The sequence below is a fragment of the Varanus komodoensis genome, unplaced genomic scaffold (assembly GCF_004798865.1).
Source record: "Varanus komodoensis strain SLA01 unplaced genomic scaffold, ASM479886v1 scaffold19, whole genome shotgun sequence".
Taxonomy (NCBI): domain Eukaryota; kingdom Metazoa; phylum Chordata; class Lepidosauria; order Squamata; family Varanidae; genus Varanus; species Varanus komodoensis.
The window spans coordinates 15,321,796-15,341,384 of NW_025335550.1; the positions used below are offsets into that span (position 1 = coordinate 15,321,796).

General features: G+C 46.3%; 1 protein-coding gene and 1 non-coding gene across 3 annotated transcripts in view; one reads left to right on the top strand and one right to left on the bottom strand.

Moving 5' to 3' along the window:
* Positions 1-799: 799 nt before the first annotated feature.
* On the bottom strand, positions 800-871 carry TRNAH-GUG. Its single transcript has one exon. It is a non-coding gene; the product is annotated as a tRNA-His (tRNA).
* Positions 872-7,544: 6,673 nt separating this feature from the next.
* Positions 7,545-19,589, top strand: part of SH3GL2 (SH3 domain containing GRB2 like 2, endophilin A1) — a 107,504-nt gene continuing 95,459 nt past the window's right edge. Inside the window, exon 1 of one of the 2 annotated variants that reach the window (XM_044427917.1) lies at positions 7,545-7,709. In XM_044427917.1, coding sequence (XP_044283852.1) covers positions 7,665-7,709 — 45 coding nt within the window. In that variant the 5' untranslated portion in view covers positions 7,545-7,664. The remainder of the gene's footprint in view (positions 7,710-19,589) is intronic. The other variant, XM_044427918.1, reaches the window with a different exon arrangement.

Genomic DNA, 19,589 nt, shown 5'->3' on the forward strand with positions numbered 1-19,589 from the left:
CTTCCAGATCCTGTCCAGATCCTTCTGGAACTGGATCCTTCTGCATGTAGTCCTTCTGGATCTGGAGTACCTGCTCCTCAGTTGTGGCCACTGCCCCTGTTCTAGTATCATCTGCAACTCTGATCAGCAGACTGGTCGCCTGTTCTTCCTTGTCATAGATGAAAAGATTGAACAGGATCGGCCTCAGGACAGAGCCCTGGGGGACCCCGCTTGTCACTGGCCGCCATCCTGATGGTTCCCCACCAATGCTTACCCTCTGCTTTCAGTTTGTCAACCATGTCCTAATCCATCAGACAGTGCATTGGTCTATCTCAAAACTCCTCAGTTTCTCCAGCAGGATATCATGGGGCACTTTGTCAAAGGCCTTGCTGAAATCCAGGAAAATCACATCCACTGCATCCCCTCTGTCTAGCCACCTTGAAACCTTGCCATAGAATTCCACAAGGTTTGTCTGGTAGGACCTGTTTTTGCAGGAAAAATAATAAGTCTTTAGACCATTAGTTATCTGAAGAACTTTAAATGTCCACCTGGCGCTGACATTATATGCTTTCCGGCGCCAGGTCAAGACCCTTTTATTCACCCAGTATTTTAATGTTTAAAAGATTTTAATTATGTTTTACTTCAGTTGTGGGTTATTAGTTTTATTATTGTTGTTGTTTGGGGTATTATATGATATTTTATACTGTTGTGTTTATTGAATTTTGTTTGTAAGCTGTCCAGAGACACTTAGTGATTGGACGGGTTAGAAATATCCCAAAAAATAAATAACCTTTCTGTTAAAAACATGCAGGTCCCATTCTGCCATGACTCGGATTCGAACCGAGGTTTCTGCGGCCACAACGCAGAGTACTAACCACTATACGATCACGGCAAGCTATTTGGGAACATGGTGCTGAAGAAGTTCTATACCCTGTATCAACAGAAAAAGAGAACAAGTGGATCCTAGATCGAATCAAGTCAAACCTTTTCCAAGAAGCAGAAATGGCAAAACTGAGGCTGTCAGGCTCTGGGCACATCCTGAGAAGGCAAAACTCCCTGGAAAAGACAATCATGCCAGGGAAAGTGGAAGGCAGAAGAAGAGGAAGACCAAATATGAGATGGATGGGCTCACAAAGGAAACCACAGCCCTGAGTTTACAAGAGCTGATCCGTGCTGTCAAGGGCAGACATTTTGGAGGTTTCGTTCATAAGGTTGCTGTAAATCCGAGACAGCCTGATGACATGCAATAACACGGTGAAGCTGCTGCTAAAGACACATGACCAGAGGTTGGTAACAACAGGGCTCACCCTGCCTCTACATATCTTAGGATTTACTCAAATATTCCAGCACCCCTCACTGTTTTGGCTCTGAACTTGTTGGCCCTCATCTCCAGTTTACTGTTAGAGGGACCAAGCAGGACCTGCAGCAAAATGTTGCCGTGCATCCCCCCTCGTAACAGAAACGCGTCTGTTCAGGGTGCCACACAAATATTCCCCCAGACACGCTGCTCCACTCCTTCCCCACGCCCAGTGTTCCTCTTGTCTTTGTGAACTGCTTCTACGCTCGGTGAATATTCAGCACGCTTCGTCCGTCCTCATGGGCTATTTCAAGGAATTCCTTTCCCCTCGGATTAACCCCGTAGAACTTCTCAGTACTTCCATCAGCCTCTGGGGTTCCCCCTAACGATGCAGATCCGTTCCTCTCGCTCCGTGGAAGGGCTGCATTCTGGCAGCCCTCCGGAATCCTCCAGGCTCCCGAGTCCGCCGTTCGAGGGAACGGCGATGAGTCACCGCATTTGCTTAAAAGCGCCCGGGGGCTCGAGCGCGGCTTCCAGGGCCATCAATCAGCACGAGCAGCTCCGCGAAGCGGCCTTTCCAGTAGCTGCACTGGGGCTCCGGAGCTCCCGCGCAGGACGCCTCAGCTGGCCGCTTGCGAACGGCCTTTCAGCAGATTGTTGAAACTTTCCCTTTTCGGAAGGCGTTAGGGCCGCAAGGGATGCATTTCCACGGCCTCCTGCTAGAAGCCGTGTGATCAAACGGCTTTTAATTCTGTTTTCATTGGCTACCTTTTGTTTTGCTGTTATTAGTTCTGCATTGTTATATTATCATTGTTTCTTATTGATATTTGCTCTCTCGCGGGAAGGTGGGATATTAATGTTTTAAAAGAAATAATGCCATTTATTTTAAACGTTAACTCTTGAATGGAGACTCTCAAGAAAATTTGCTGTTTGTGTATAACACACACACTTCCTTGAGAGACAGACTAGCAGAGCGATTCTATGGCCTCTGGACAACATCTAGAAGGCCAAAGGATGCTACAGCTGTTCGGAACTGCGATCAGGACTTAGTTCTGATCACAGAGTGGAGTATCTGCATGTAGATCTCCTGCCTCTCCTGAGATGCTTCAGAGAAGGGGTAAATGTGGATGGAGAAGAGGGGAGATGAGTCTGCCAGGATATGCGCCCCCCTGCTGCTGCACCAGTCTCCCTTCTCCCTGGCAAAGCACAGGAATTAGACTGCCCAAACTGGGCAACCAGCTGGTTCTCAGGCGGGGCGGAAGGGGCAAGGATCATGTCCACACCCCACCAGGTGGTGCATAGGAGGTCTGTAATCCCCCGACTCCAGGGATTCATGGGCATCTCCAGTTATTTCAAAATCTACTTCATGGTAAATGTTTCATTTCCCATCATTTCCCAATAGCTATAATGTTAGATGGATATCAGGAGTGGCTGTTTGGAATGCTGGGAGAGGACCATTGCCAAGACTTTGTTGGAAACTGCTCTTTAAAAAGGTATTTTTGTTTGATTGCTTGTTCGTTTTTGTTTTAGGCAACTGCAAGTAAATGCAATAGGCTGATTTACATTGGTATGAGCCTGGCTGGGTTGCATAGATCTTACTTAAGTGCTGTTTTTAACTAGGAATTTAAATAAATTGGGTGGTTTTCCGAATGTGATGCATGGTAGAAAATGAATGGCTTCCATTAAACAAACACAATAGAATATAAGGATAACTATCTTGCATAATCTAGCGGAAATTAGAGGCAGCAGGAATGCAGTCCACAATCAGCAGAATATGGTGTCTTTCAAGAAGCTGGTTGGCTTCATAAACTGTGAATCCCTGGGCGTTATTGATGCTTGATTGAAAGTGTAGTCAATCAAGCTACTAGGGCATCTCCATTGCTTGGAGGTGTTTTGTAAGTTCATTACATCTTCATGAGAAGTGTTTCTCATTATTGCAAATATGTTTCATCCATCAGTGAAGCAATATAATTCTCTTTAGATGGTTTGAATGATGTAAATTGTAGATAAGGTACAGGCCAGTGTTCGTATGTTCACAATATAAGATTGTGATATTTTGATCATTTTTAAAGGGTTTGGGATTTTCTGCTGAGGTACAGCTGGCAAACTTTTTTCCCAGATGGATAGCATTGATGAACTTGGGAGTCAGAGTGCTGAAATGGTGTGGGATCGGGGAGATCCAGGTTGAACTCCTCACTTGGCAATGAAGCTCACTGAGCGACTTTGGGCCAGTCACTGACTCTCAGTCTAAGCTACCGCACAGGGTTGTTCTGAAGATGAAATGGAGCGACAACTATGGAAGCCACCTTGGGTTCCTTGCAAGTCGAACAAAGGCAGGATATAAATGTAATTATCAGCATAATGAAATTCTTGATGCTATCAGTTCTGTAGTCTCAGATAATGCAGCTGTTCTGGGTGTCTGCAGGAGTTTCCTTAGGGTGGAAGCGAAGCTGCGCTGCACTTTTTGCTAGTAAGTCATTCCTATAGCATGCGCTGCTGCAACCTGGCTGTGCGGTTCTTCTGGCACATTTAGCATCATGTTCCATGATATTTAGAAGCCTACCATGGAGTATAGAGGATCCAAGGAACTAAACAACACTAGTTCAGAGGAGTGTTTTATTCAAGAAGCACCATGAGCTACACCACGCAGAGTGAGGAACAGGGGGCAAAAAGCACCAGGGGAATAAGAGAACAATGCCCAAATGCAGAAACTGTCTTAAGAGTATCAGATATTGGATGGCATCCTTGCTCTTATTGCAATACGCCTTGTCTTAGAAGGGTTTCCTCCATCTTGGAGGCACTCTGGGGCTGCCTGTTCCAAGCTGCTGCCCTCCAGATGTTTGGGGCATGCATTCCCTGCATTTCAAACCATGGGTCATGCTGGTTGAGGCCGACTGAAGTCCAAAACTTCGGGAGGGCATTGGATTGGAGCTCTGGAGAGTAGCTCTGGAGAGTAGCAGTCAAGTCTGTGTGCCATGACTTAGTCTTGAAAGGAAAAATTAGTATGATTGATCTGGTCTTAGAGTTCGGGAGGAGCCTGGCTACTCATGTTACATTTCAGGTTGGTATCAGCCACTTCTTCCATCAACTAGCTTGAGACTTAAATCTGAGCAGCCCGTCAGAGGATGGCAGCGTTAGGAAATAACTCTGCATAAGAAACATTTCAAAATTGCAGACGCAAAATACGGATGCCAGTTTTTTTTATTCTTGCAATAAACTGAAAATGATTTGACATCTACTGAGCAGATCCATATCATTTACAACAACATTTTTTGTTAGCTTTTCCAAGAGAAGCCTGTTTGGACAGTTCAATGATCAACTGAAGATTGACCACTACACTGAAGATTAAACCCATAAATATACAGTTAATAATGGACCACTTTTTATTTACTTACCTTTTTGTTTATTGAATATTGGTTATTTTTGTTGTTGGAAGAAACCTCTTTGCGTTGAGAGAGTTTGAAGAAATGTCCTGCAGGACAACATGCTGTATCAGCATGCTGCATTGTATCTTTGGATCTAATAAGCAATTAAGGATGCAGAGCTGATAAATACACACCTGTGTGCAGAAGCACACACACACACACACAATCTCACTAAGGCCCATAGTAAAATGCCCCAATACAATTCGTACTAAGCACATTTTTACAATATGCAAAATGTGGCAAGGGCAATGGCTTCTATAGTTCTATAACTGGTCCTGAGAGAGCTAACAGCTGCTTTATTTTGTGAAATACATTATAAAGTAAGGAAGGAGGGGGAAGGAGAGAGCAAGTAATGTAACTAAAGGCAAGATCAGAGGAGACGCCATTCATGCAATTAGCAATTGCATGAATGGCCCTCAGAAGTAAACTAGCCTGAATCTGTGTTCTGACAAAGGCTCAGAGGGGTTTAGCAAGGCTTTAAACTTCTGGATTGGACCATGCTATTTGCAAGGGAATTCTCTCCCCCCCCCCCCATATGGAATGCCCAGTGCACAGCAGGGGGCCAAGGGCTGAAGTTCTGGTGCTCCCATGGTAGTTTCCTCCTCTGACGTGCCCCATGCCTGCTGTTACTTTGCCAAAGCCAGTCATGCAAGATGCTTGACATTGTTCATCTTTTTAGCCCTCAGACTGCAATCCAGAAAATAGTCACTCTAGAGTAAGCCTTCTGAGTAAACAGATGTAGGATCGCTATATACCTATAATGGGAAAAATGATCAGGTGGGTTATTAAGAACAGAACTGATAGTCCCATCCTGTGGGCTTCAGCAGCTAATGCGTAAATCAATGTGGTTGTTAAATATAACCATCAATGTTCTTTTTCCTGAAGACTTTAAGGCATTATAAATAAAAGCTCTAGATTTTGAACTTACACCCACAGTGAATTGCTATATAAACCAAATCCACTGAATCCTGCAGATTAGTGCAGTATAGATTTCGCTCCATGGAGATAACAAATTCCATTGAAAAAATAACTTCTGGTGACTACAGAACAGGGTCTGTTATTTCTTTTAGCTATAAGAATTTAATCTAGCAGGTCCACATAAAAGTTGTCTTCCTCCACCCCTTTTCCCATAAAAAGAAACAACAGTATTTTTCCCTTGATCATGGGGCAAAATCCTTGTTGTGGCAGTCCATTTTCCCCATCTCACACCAACTTCAACATTATTTCTTCCAAAGCAGTGGGCAGGGTCTCATGACAAGCCACAGTGGGGTTTGTTTTGTTTTGTTTTACCACTGTTGGTCTGTTGTGTTATCTGAACCCCACTGTAGTATTTCAGCATGGTCCATTTGTTCTTTAGAAGCCATGACCAGATGATGGTTGTTCTCTGGGTTCTCCACACCACGGAGACACTCCATGGTGGTTTGTTGGATCATTCAAACCCAGAAAATGCCACCCATCGTGCTACCAAGGTCAGAAACAGAAAGGGATGGCTAAGAAGCTGGCCAGTGGGTGCCTCTGACAGTTATGCGAAACAGCTCTGCCCACCTGTTCCCAGCTGCGCCCATCTCCTCTAAAGACCAGCTGGGTGGCAGTGCAGAAAGGAAGCACACAGGCCTAAGGGACGCTCCCTTGATGGCAGCAGGGGAATCAGCTGAGTGGTGCTACCCCAGCTGGGCACCACCACCGGTCCAATTCTCTCCCTCTCCCCCTGCTTGCATGAGGGGCTTCTCAGGCATTTGCATGGGGGGGGGGCTCAGCAGGGGAATCAGCTGAGCTGCACAAGTCATTCTGCACTGCCATCCAGCTGATTCCCCCCTTTTTCCTGTGCACGAATCAGGCAGCCCGCTCCTGCTCCAATGCTTCTCTCCGGAGCAAGAGGGCAGGGTGCCCGATCCCTCATCTTTTCGGCTGTGCTTCAAGGCATGAGCCCTGTTTGACAGCCGGAGTGAGCAGAACTGGGCTTGTGCTGACCGCTGCCTGTCAGAGAGAGGAGCTTTATTCCTCCCCGCAGGGTCTCCTGGGATGCTGCCTGGAGGATTGAGACAGGAGATGGTGGGAGGAGACTTAACACCATGAGCCTGATAATCTGTGCGTTAATTGAAACACCTGCAAACCATGGAGCCATGCAGGTTGCTTGTTGCGATGTGTGAACCGAGCCAGTGTGGTGCAAGTACTACTTGCATTGTGGGATAGTCATAGAGTATTTGCATAGTACATTTGAGCAAAGCGGAGGCTGGACTGCTAGGGCCGTGCAAAGAACAGCCTCATGAGGTCTTGCAAAGGGTCTTGCAAAGGGACCCCAAAGATGGAACTGGCCCTGTGTGGGGCAAATGATGAGAAAAAGAATATGCCAACAAGGGTGGTGCTAGGTACTCACAGGACCAAAAACATGCATAAATTTGCATTTGCTCTAAGCTGTGTGTGTCTCCCAAGGGGATGTCTCTTTGTACAGAGGGATAGAACTGTTATGCGGAGCGGAGGGAAAGGGACCTGACTTCATGGGGGAAAGCCCTTAGATGCCTCCCAGAGGTTCAGGGCTCCAAATAAAGGGACAAATCTGAGAGGGATGGTTTAACTTGGAGTCCTGCACTGAGCAGGGTGGTCAGCCGATGGGCTTCCTAGGTTGGCTTCTAGGATCCAATTCCGTGGGATTCCATGAAAGATCCGGGCTCCAGCCCTAGTGAGCCCTCCCCTAACCCCGCATCTGGAGTCCCAGCTCTACTACGGCGGAAAGAAGGGCGGCGAGCGTTCCCTTTAAGAGGCCGGGTTCCCTTGCTTTGACGTCAGGTTGTTTCTGCACCAGAGCCCAGCATCTGATAACTCGTTCAGGCAGGGGGGGTCGAGGAAGAGGCGAGTGCGGCTGGCAGGAGAGCGAGAAGCGAGCGAGCCCCCGTGGAAGTGTCGCTGCCGGCTCTTCTTCACCTTGCCCCTCAGCCTCCCTTCCCGCCGCCGCCGCCGCAACGATGTCCGTGGCGGGCTTGAAGAAGCAGTTCCACAAAGCCACCCAGGTAGGGAGCGCGTCGGGAAGGGTCAGACCCGGGAGGGGGGCAGGCGCCACGCCGCTACGTGGTGCTGGCTGGCCGCCGCCGCCGCCGCGGGGTCGAGGCGCTCGTCTGCTCGCTCGCTCTCCAGCGGGAGCTGCGGCTTTATCCGTCCGAGCGGGAGCCTTTCCTCCAGGGAGCGCTGCTCCTTGGGGCGGAGAGCGGGAGGACGGCGAAGATGGGCGGCCTTTCGGGGAGCGTTTGCCTTTTACAAGCGGCACTGCTGTGTGTGTGTGTGTGGGAGGGGGGGATGCTGCCGCGAAAGGCCGCCACGCTGTGCCCCCTCCCCCTTGGACGGCGGGAGACCCCCCGCTTCGCCTCTCCGTGCGCGCCCCCTGCCTTGCTTCGGAACAGCGTGGGCGATGCCAAATGTTCCCCCTGTGACTGCGGCAGAAGACGGGAAGAGGCCCGGGCTGCGCCTGGCCGGACCCGGACGGGTCTGCAGCAGACGTGGGGGAGCTCTGCGCGGGGACTCGCGCGCGCACGCCGCGCTCCGGCCCGGCCGCCCGCCCGGGAGGGGGTGGCGGCGGCGGCGATTTTGGCCGTGCCTCGGTTCCGGCTTCTCGTGGCGGGCGCGCGGCGCGCTCTCCCTCCGCCGCCGGCGCCGGAGCCACCGCAGAGCCCGCCCGCGCGAGGGGGCTGCGTGGAGCCTGTCTCGGGAGAAGGGAGCGGAGCGCAGGGCGCCACGTGCCCGCCTCTGCCGGGGGCCGGGCAGCGCTGGCCAATTGTCCTCTTCCGTCACCTCCCAGCGCGCTGCCCGGCTGGGACTCGCATTATGTAAAGTCCCCCTCCAGTGACCTTGCAGTGATGCAGTCCCAGGGCTTTGCGCGCCCGTGTCGCTCCCGCCTCTCTCTCCCAGCTCCGGTCCCCATCCCAGCTCCGGTCGACCGGGAAATCATTCCGTCCTTCCCCAGGGCGATCCTCGGGCAGACGTTGTAGATCCTCACCGCAGCGCTCTCACACTTCTGGCTTTGAATCCCCGTCTGAAGTTTACTAGGTTACCTTGTAGGCTGAGAAGCCGGAGCAAAGGAGGGGGTGCTTGTTTGCCTCATGGGCGTTTTAAGGTTTAAGGTGAAATTTGGATGCCAGAAAACTTTCAGGACAGGGCAAAGGTTAATCTGTGAGGTTCTTGCTCGCCTTAGTTTGAAGGGATGTTCAACAAAGTCTAAAAAGGTATGTTTAAAAAGAATAGTCTTGTGGGTTTGTGAGCTTGCAGTGTGCATAGTGAGTAGCTACACTAATTTGGAGCATGCAGTGCGGAGCAACTCCATGTAAGTGACCAAGAAGTAAGTTCCACAAGCTCAGCGTGGATCAGATTGCAGCTTTAATGCTGCAACTTTTAAAATTAGGGTGGGTTATTTTTTTTTTTTGAATTGTCATTCAAGGATAAGATTCTGATTCACCTTAGGTTGTTGTGAACTTGGAGGGAAAACTAATTCCGTCTTAATGACAGTGGGATCACAATGGAACTACTATCTTAATTTCACTTACAGTTGAAGGCCACTTCTTATGTAACATTTCTTATGGAGTGACTTCAAGATAACCTCATGCTATTTAAAATATCTCCCTAGCAAATCTGCTCAGAGGGATGCAGTGCGACACACTACCCTCCCTTTCAAGACCTCGCTCACTGCATCATCTTAACAGTAGGAAACACAGGACTTGCTTAATGGCATGGCTCTCTCAGTATTAGCTTTTTGCTCCGATTCATTTATCATCTTGATGAAATTGCTCTAAAAGACAGCTGTAAATCCTATTTAAAGAGCAGGTTTGGACAAATGCTTTCCAAGGGAAATGTGAAGATGCATTGCAATAATTATGCTCAAAACCTTTGATGCCAAGGCATGATGGGTTGTCATAGCTAGAACAAACAGTGAATGTAGCTTCATTTCATCTTCTCATTGTCCCATTTCCTTCCTGTCACCAATTCAAACCAAACCAATTCAACTGTACATGTGAGAGGGGAAGCTTAGGCTTTGACACTCCGTGCATTCATGATTCAATGAAAATAAGATGAAGATCATTCTCTATAGTTAAAAAGAGGACCTTTGAATGCCTGAGTGTTCACATGAGTTACAAAATACTTTAAGCAAATGTTTTAAGAAGACAATAGGAAAATGATGGTTCAATGACATTTGATGACATGATAGCATTAATTAGTTGATTAATCAGTTAATTTGAACAATACTTTTAGTGGACTTTTTTTTCGCCCACTGTAATTAATGATCAGAAAAATCCTGTGATTTTAAGACGTTTGGGTTGTGTGTGTGAAGGGTTCCCCCTGCCCAGCCATTCTGTGTTCTTCTTGTACTCTGTGTGTTTTACACTTTTGAAACTTTCAGGCTGGTTAATAAACAAGAATGAAATACTGACTGTGTTTTCCTGATTAATTTATAATCTTAAAACTCATTTCCATGTATCAAAGTATGATTCATCATTCTGCAGTCCTCGAATGTAATGTGATAGTTAAATCACATTTTATATAACGGCGCCATTTAAAGCTTCACTTTTTAAAAAAATGTGCTGAACATTTAAAAAAAGTCTCTAATAAAACTCAAAACATTGCAGAGGCACAATTTGTCTCAAATTAAATGTAGTTCCTCCAGATATTTGAATTTAAACCAGATTTGTCTCCACCAAATTTGTTACGGGCAGAGTTGAGGAAATATGTTTTGTGACTCCTTGTCCTTGGTTCACCTCTTTAACCTATGCTGCTTCCCAGTTAGCATAATCTGACAAGACTAACACACAGATATCCCTCTTATCCTTTCCTGTGCAAGGTAGAAAGAGGCCTGGCGCACTTTGGCATTCCATGTGAACCTGTGAATCAAATCTCTTTTTGGTATGGCTTGGGCTTCTGTGTGCCTCTCTGAGTTGCTTCATACAGATTATCATTTTCAGGTGTATGACGAAAACATGAAGCATGTGTGCAACAAATGGGCCTTTGAAAAGTTGGGGGATCGACGAGGAATAATAGGGAAAGGGAGAGAAGCAAATCGGCCAAGTTCCTGCTTTTGACCCACTGCACCCCACCCCTCCCCTCCCCTGCCTCGCCACTGCCAGCAATAGCACAGACCTGGTGCTTTGATGATCTCAGCGGCCCCTGCCCTGATCAGTGCAGTGAAATGCTCAATTGCTTCGGCTCATTGTCTCACTTCCAAGGTTCAGAGCTAGGTGAGCAAAACGCTGCTCACTTGGCTCCAGAGCTGAGCAACCCATAAAGAGGACCGATGGTGTGTTGGTGGGTTGTGAGCAACCTACAGTTCAGAACAACTTACCATGGGTTGCTTGTGGTTAACCAACCATGGCTTCTTGGGGTGGCTGGGTTCAGACAACAGGATAATCTACATTTCAGCAATAGCCATGGTTCAACCACAACCCATCTCAACCTTCCATTGTGGAGGGTTGTTGTTACCTGGATATGCTCAGTGCTCACTGAACACCCTCTTCTGGGGAAGTTGCTCCTTAGGCTGGGTTTCTTTCTTAAGTTCTGCAAACCGCAGCTGACACATGGCCTATCCTGCTTGAACAGAATTGGCACTTGGCACCTTAGACTCTTTATTGGTATACTTAAAAACCCAACACACGACTGTGACCATCATTTGCTGGCAATGTAGACCTTACACAGGCCCACCTGGCAGCCAGCCAGCTGCAGCACTCGGGGCTGTGCACGCCGCGGGCCAAGCCCGGTCAGCTGCCACGTACTGTGCTAGGCAAGGTCACTTTTGGCTACCTCTTTGTAGGCACGTGAACTGGGTCTCACATGGCCCCGGCTGCCTTCTGATGGCCTCAAGACTCTCCTTCTTTTGCTTGTTCTGCCTCGGGATAGGCAACCAGTGCTTTGCAAAGGTTTTGAACTTCAGCTCTCATAATCAGCTGGAGGTTTCCTTCTCTGTTCTGCATAGTCAGGAAGGCACAAGTCTCTCCCGGTCAATCATTTAGCAGTAGGTCTTTGGGAGAGGCTTAACATGCCCCCACTGGGAATGCTGTTAATGGCCTTCCTAATGAGTAAAACTGAAGGGCCATAAACCAATTTGGCAAGCGTTGAAATTATAGTGGGGAGGAAAAGGGCACTGAACTTTTACAAAGCTGCCAAGTGTCAAGCTAAGTGGAGTCCTCAGGTGGTGCTTGTGATGGAGCCTGCTGGAGAGAATCTGGGAGAGAAAGGGATGTCTTGCAGCTCCTGTGATCTGCGTCCTAGCTTGCTGCAAAGAGCCAGAGTCAAGGGCGGAAGGCACCCTGCCAAATGCGCAGTTCCAGATCTTTCAGGAAAGAGGCTGGACAGCATACCAGAAACGGGGAAAGGCATCTGGAGCGGAGCATGTCTCTACTCTCTCATTAAGATCAGCACATTCTTAGAAAGAGGCACCCAAGCAGGGCCTTGCTCAACATTCAATGGGAGCCCAGGTCTCTGCAGCCCAGCATGCAATCCATGTCTCATAGCATTTTCATCATTTTCACCCTTTCTAGGGCGAAAGTGTCAATGTGATGGACCCTCCCTCTTCTGTTTACCACTGTGGCGAACCAGCTTCCACCCGGGGCTGGGGATCCTGCAGTCTTCCCTGTCTCCCGTTGCCCTTCACCCTTACTGGCCACACCAGCTAAGGCTGACAGCAACTGGAGAGCCCACCCAAGCTGGTGGACCACAGTTTCCCCGCTCGTGTGCTAAGTCGTCTGGGATAAGATCTCGGTGAGAACACCTGTCGAATTGTCATCAACAGGACTAAAGACTCAGTCCATGTTTAGACGGAAGGGGGTTCTGTAACTCGTAGCACTCCCCAGCCAGCAAGGAATTGTAGGGCTTCTACATCTAAACATGCAATGGACTGCATCCAAATGGATGTTTGCTTCAGAGGAAATTATGCCCAATTGTGGAAATCCTGCTGCCAATTTCTGCTCATGCTAAATTAGCAGGTAACATGAAGCCTAATCCCCCAGACCTGATTTGGCCAGTGTTTAATTTCCAAACTTTTTGAGTGGGAAAGACCCTTTTCTGCCATAGGCTTTAGGTTTAGGGACACCTCTGCACTATTGAAATATGAGCAGTTTCAGCTTAACTTTAAATGTTGACACCTGGCTTCTAAAGATTATAACTTTATTTTACTTTTTTTGGTCTTTGCTTACATCACTCTGTGTGTGTGTGTGTGTGTGTGTGTGTGTGTGTGAGAGAGAGAGAGAGAGAGAGAGAGAGAGAGAGAATTTTATTAAAAAGTAAAACTATTTAAGATTTCATCCCCATTTCATTCTCCCACTTCAATTTCAAATCTTCTGTAGAAATTATTCTGGTTTCCAAAAATTTGGAAGCTGAGTATATAAGAAGCTCTTTAAAAAATAAATCACTGTTCCTATACAAAACAAATTAAAGTGATTTCCCCCAAAATTGTTGATTTCTCCTAAGTGCTTTTGTCTTTGTGCATTTTTAATAAATAAAACCTTCTGTTAATTTTTTAATCCTTTGGGCCAAGGGTGCAAGGCTGAAAGTCAATCACATGTGCTGTTGACTATTGACAGAGTAGTCATGACACCCTCTTTTGGATTAAGTGTTTCCTATTCTGATTCTGTCCCATTTAAAACTAATTATGATCAAGTATTATGAGCTGAATTCAAACCATTTTGAATTCATCTCTCCCTTTTAATGTGGTTCCCTATTTCTAAGGCATTTGCTTTTCAAGCAAACTCATATTTGTGAAGGGGTGAGATAACTAGCAATAGAGAGAGCTCACTGAAGTTGGACAACTGGCTTGGATACTTCAGCATGTCAACTTCCCTACTGTTGGACTTCCAGTTGTCCAACCTCTCTGCTGAGGTTCCAGGGACTTCTAGATTTCTGTGATACAATAACATTGTCAGAAAGCACAGGAAATAAACCACATGCTTCCTGCTAGGAAATGGCGATTGGGAGGTGGTGAAAAGAGTGGAGGAAGCAAAAACTAGCAGGAGGACTGTGTTTGGTGTCAGTAAAAGTTCAGATGGTTTATTCTCTGGGAGAGTTTAGGAAAAAACCAAATTCAGTGAGCTTGCTAAGATGAAATGGCAACCCAAGCTATTGTTGAATCATAGGTTGCTATTACATGTGAACCCTGCATTATGGTTTAACTATGGGTTGTTAACCATGTGCAACCCAGAGTTCACAAGAGAACAACAAACTCTGGGTTTTCTTCTTGGGTTGTTTGGGATTGACTACTGATAATTAAACCACAGTGCAGGGTTTGTATGTAAGAACAATACAGGATTCATCAACAGCCCATGATTCCATTATGACCCATACTCAAGCCAAACTCCTAAGAACCATGCTATTAATAAGTGAGCTGAGGGCAGCTTGGCTAATAGCAAAGAGGGATGGTATAGAGCAGCTGAAAGGAATAGGCACTCAAAGTAGTTGGTGTGTGTGTTCTGGTTGTGCCCTTGTGGTGTACTCCACTAAATAACCACTAGCTGTGAGTCTAAACCTTCTCAGGTGAAAGGTTCTGTTAATTTGGTCTTTCTGTTATGTCTTTGCATGTGAATAATCTTTCCTGCTATTTAACTTTGCAGAAACTGTCTTTGGGGAAATGTACTATCGTTTTTTTCTAGGCATATTTATCATCACAAATTCTGTGTAATGTAACCTTTTGCAGCTCTCTCAATCATGGATTTAAACTCTGTGCGTGAAACAAATGATGGCAGATGTCATAGCAATGCAGCCAACGCTCTGCAGGATTTGGAGTGTGTTACAAAATACATTATGTTGTATAAAAGAAGGGGAGAAATGTACCTATGCCAGAATATTGCAGTGTTTTCTGCAAGAAAGGTCACATTTAGCTGTGTGAGTGGGAAATCTTAATTTGTTAGTTCTTGGTAACCAAAGCAGACCAAACCAAATCTGGAAACCAGCTTGATAAGGTCTTTGTTTGCTGGTCTCCTGTGGCTGTGGGATTTACTGCAATATTTAACATGTGGCAGAAATAATTGGTTCACATCAAAGGGTGGCCATCTCAGCCTTCACACAAAGCTAAGATCACATGCTGGTATTTGTCATAGTAAAGCAGCAGGCCGTAATGGGGGCCACCAATTTCACTTGATGATCCAATATGTTGAATGGTTTAACCTGGAGAGAGGACGTTTTCCCTTAAACCAATGGCACAGTTGTGTTTTTGAGATACACCTCTGCTTTCCAAGCCTGATCCAGGGATCTGTGGGGTTGCAGCTGATTTGGATTCCAGAAGAAAGTGATTCCAATGTAATGAAGGCCCCATGAAGCATTTTCAGAACTTTAACTGATTGCTTTAATCAAATGTCAGCAGTGGTTGCTTGGCTAGCTTAAAAAAATGGTCAACAGAAAGCATCTTGCTGTTAAAAAGAGAGAAAGTCTTCTGTACAATGGCTGCTATATGGAGGTTTGAACTGTAATTAATTCTACATGTAGCCATGAAGATACTGGTTGTCATACTTAACTAGGTAGGTCAGAACTTCTGAGGAATGGCTATTTAACCTCTTGGCTCTGAGGATTTGATCTGAAGGCGTTTTACACTGGGGATCTGCTAACCCTAAGCAGTGTGGCTTTGGACAGTGCTTTGATTAGAGACCATCTGGGAATGCTGCCTACATTCTCTTGAGTTCTGTGATGGGGAAAAGTTGGAGAAACAATTTGATTACCACATGGAATTGAACAATTGATCCATTTTTTTTAAAGCCCAGTGCTTGAACAAAGACTTGGGGGGTCCATGTTTTTCATTCCTATTGTTTTCCTGGATATACTCTGTTTGCTTTACAAATTCACTCATGACTTTTCCTTCTTACGTAAACAATCGGTAGAGGAAAATTTGGGTGCATTGTCACATGTTACAAATGCGTCATTCTCTCATTTGATACGTGTATGTATAGAAGTAGTGTGCAACTTCTGTATCGGAAAACAAAACTGTGTCATGGACATTCCGATTATGAAAGGCTTCCACATCAAGGAATGGAAAGGTATATATGAAAATTCAGGCTTGGTTTTATTCTGTCCTGAAGGCTCTCTTGACCTCTTCCTCCTATGCCTTGGCCCTTGGACAAAGCTTGCTAAACGCCTCAAACTTGGAAAAATTACTCGATGTGATCTAAACAGAGGTAGAGGAAAAGGTGTGGATTGGACGCTTGTTTCAGCATTCAGAACTGACCCCAACTTACCTGTCTGGATTGGAAAGGTCTGAAGAGGGACTGTGAGGAAGCACAGGTTGTAGTCCTGCGTGTGGTCACAGCTCCTCTTCAGTCCGTCGCCGCTGCATTACAGCTCCTCTTCAGAGCAATGACAATATGGGGAGGTCAAGGCCGGAGTGGGTGGAACGGACATGTGCATCCCCCAGTCTGTCCTCTAAGCTTACTTTTTTAATGCCTGAGGAGGGCTTAGGGCCATCTAGCAAAGACTGTTGCTACTAATTCTCATGGGAATCTATGGGACTTAAGTCACAGGATTTGACTTTTTCTGGCATGTGTCTTAGAAGGCAAAATACCCACTTGCTTGTTGCGACAGAACATAATCTCCTGTGTAATCTTTGCACTGATATATTTCCTGAAAAGCAGGAGGAGGCAATGCAGGACCTGGGGTCCGTATCCCTTCCCCATCATCTCTGCTTCCTTCCTCTGTCTCAACACTGCTCTTCTCACCACAGCTGGGAAGCAGGATGGCGCTGGCAGCAACGGATCCGGCAGTGGGAGGACAGGGCAAGTTAGCAAGCAGAGCGAGGAGGAGGAGCGAGAACGGTCAGGTGGGCGGGAGGAGCAAATGTGGCCCTTGGGCAGAGGTGAGGAAGCAGAAGGGACTTTGCAAACCACCCAAGGAGCCTTTGAGCTGCTGGGTGGTGTGAAAATACAATTAAGGGTAGGAGCGGGCAGGTCGAGGCGAGTGCGGCAGCCGTGGGCAGCTGGAGTGTGGCAGTGACAGGTGCGAAGGAGCTGGAGCCAGGTGGAGGAGGTGCTGTTGGGCAGGAAGGGGGAGGGAGAAGAAATCCCAAGTGGGCAAGAGGAAGGAGAGGTGTGGAAAAGAAAGTCCCTGGAGGTGGGGAGAAGGGTAGACTCCCCACGAAGGAGCAAAGGTGACCCTGGCCCAGGACGAAAGGACAAGTGCCTCTGGAGGCCCCTAGGCCTTTTTCTGAGTGCCCAAGGCACCTCCCTGACCTCAGTTTCAGCAACCTGCAGGGCAGTATTTGTTGTTGTTGTGTATGCTTGTTGTCGTACTGGAGGTGGGAGCAGCGCAGGTGGGTCCGTGGTGGAGACAAAGCTTGACCCGTGAACAGTCTGCAGTTTGCCACTCACAGTCTTAATATGCACTCGGTACCAAAATGACACACTTGCACCTACAGGTGTTGGTTTACTCGATACTAGAATAACCCTCGGTTTTTCCTTAAGTCTAATGAAATGCCCTTCCCTTGGCAGCAACCTCAAGGGCATCCCTAAAGAGGGGAGAGCTTGTTTTTGAAGTCCATCATGCTTTGCTACCCATTTTGACCTTGAACAAACACCAATATTGTTCTTACTTATTTGCAGGATGTGTACTGCTTTGTATCCAACATGATAACAATAATTAAACAGAATTAAGACAAGTAGAGTTCAATTTTGTATCAATAAAACCATGACTGGTTGGGAAGGAAGGCTTGCTTACATTTTTAAAGTCTTTTAAAGTCAGGCTCTGAGAACATCTACTGACCAAGAGTTCCACAGAGAAGGAGGGAAGGGCACGGTAGGTTCGATTCTGAGCGCATCCCAAATGGACTACAGGTTCATGTGGAACCACTCTTACAGCAAGCTCCATGCTCCCTTTGTTGGCTTTGAGAAAGGAGGGCTCTTATTGCTCGTTGTTAGTATACGGGTAACATTTGGAGCAGAACATTTTTGTGCTAACCTGCAGTAGTTAAAGCAGTGGCACAGGACCCCTGCCCTGTGGGGGTCCCTGTATGGCCCATGGAGGCTTGTGCCTCCCCCCCCCCCGGCCCCTTGGCTCTCAAAAGCTCATCCCTGGACTAAAGGACGAGTGTGAAACAACATTAGGGTATTTTTTCTCCCTGAAGTATCACCCTCTGTTCTCTGTTAGTGTCAGCATTTGGTGCATGAGGCCTAACAGCTACAATAAAATGGAGTATGACATACAGATTTGCTAAGTAAGTGAGATTATGACAACTGACAGTTGCCGTGGTGAACTGGAACTGTGGCTTTGTGCTTGACAGATGGAGCCTTTGAAAGGATTGCATTGTTCTTTGCGGCTTTCTCTCCACTATCCTGTATCCCCAGTTGCTTCAGAATGAACGATAGTCAGTCATATTGGACTGCTAGTGCGAAACTGTTTGGGGTCTATACGCCTCCTCAACATGTTTTTGAAACCCTTAAGCTTCCTCCCTCACACTTAATAAAAAAACTTACTTTCGAGAAACCAATTACACCATCAGCTACACAAAAAATTGTGGAATCCAGAGAAATATTCAGTGCCAGGCTCTTTTGTAAAATCATCTGCTTGTTTTTAAACTGAGATCCAGATGTACTGTCCCTTGTTGAATAGTGGCTGCCTAAACACAAAAGGAGAAATGATGAGAGAAGTTGCCCTTTGCCAGTGTTTTCAAGAAACAACCTAGTTTCAGATAATAGTCCACAAAGAGATGCAGCATAGGAACATGTATGTCTCGGTAGTCTTTTTACGTGTGGGATAGTGATGTACTATCCCACTATCAATGCACAGTTATGCTGGCTAGTGAAAGCTTCATGGATCAGCAACTTTCTTGGAGAAAGAAAAAATGCATAGTTGAGGATTATATTTATCCTTTCTCACCCATAGTTTTACCCACTTTTGGACTTGGTTGCCCCAGTGTATTACCTAACCCAGAAACTGGACAGGAGAAATAAATCTCTATTAATTCTGTTCGAGTTTTCAGGATCTTTCAGAACCATCAGTCATGATATCCTTTAGGGCTGCCCAACTGGAAGCGGGAGGGGTCAGTCATTTGATGGCTGTTTATTTGGCGTCCTCTCTAGTAGAAAGAAATTAAAACCACTTGTCTATGTGCTCTATTCACCAAGTGTTCTTCTAATTAGGAGCCTCTGATTGGTATTTGCAGGAAGTTTACGTTACTGCTTGTCTTTTATTAATTGTTTTTTATGAAACAAAAAAAGACTCGAGTTGTGATTAAGAAGTGGTTATGCATTCTTCGGTAGTAAAAATTCTCTTGTTTTATGGAGTAGCAGGGGATAAAGAATTGTTTAAGGTATATGTACACAGAAGCTTACCTTATGCCAACAGTCAGTTCCAAGATCCATGCAGCTGCTCCTGCAGATTCTTTCGAGTTTGCTGTTCAAATACACTCAAATAATCATCCTGCTTATAGGACCTGAACAGAGCAATGGCATAATGCCAGCCAGGTATGCTGCTAGAGAGCCCTGTAGTTCTAGGCTGCAGGAATTGGCTGCCTCATAATTTCACCTGTAATTCATGTTCAGTGGTGCTGTCGCCCACAACTCAGTCACTGACTGGAACCCTCCTCATAAATTCTGCTATTAAAAATCCTTCAGGGCTGCAGTGTTAGCAATATTGTGTCATTCAATCAAAGGAGGTGTTCCTTTTTGTATGTAGTAGAAACTTTCTTTGAATTAACCACAGTAGGTTCGTCTTAATAAGCTGATCATTCAACATTTGTCAACTTATTTTGTCATGTGTTGCACGTTTCTCTGTGGGTGCCCTTACACAATAGAAGACTGGATGCCAGGCAGTGGCAGTCCCCGCTTTCGGTACATGCATTTTTCTAAGGCTTCTTACACAGTTGCAGGCAGCTTAAAGAGCTGCTTCTTGGCGTGAACTTAATAGAGCTGTTCTTAATTTATAAGAAATTACCCCTGTTCAAAACT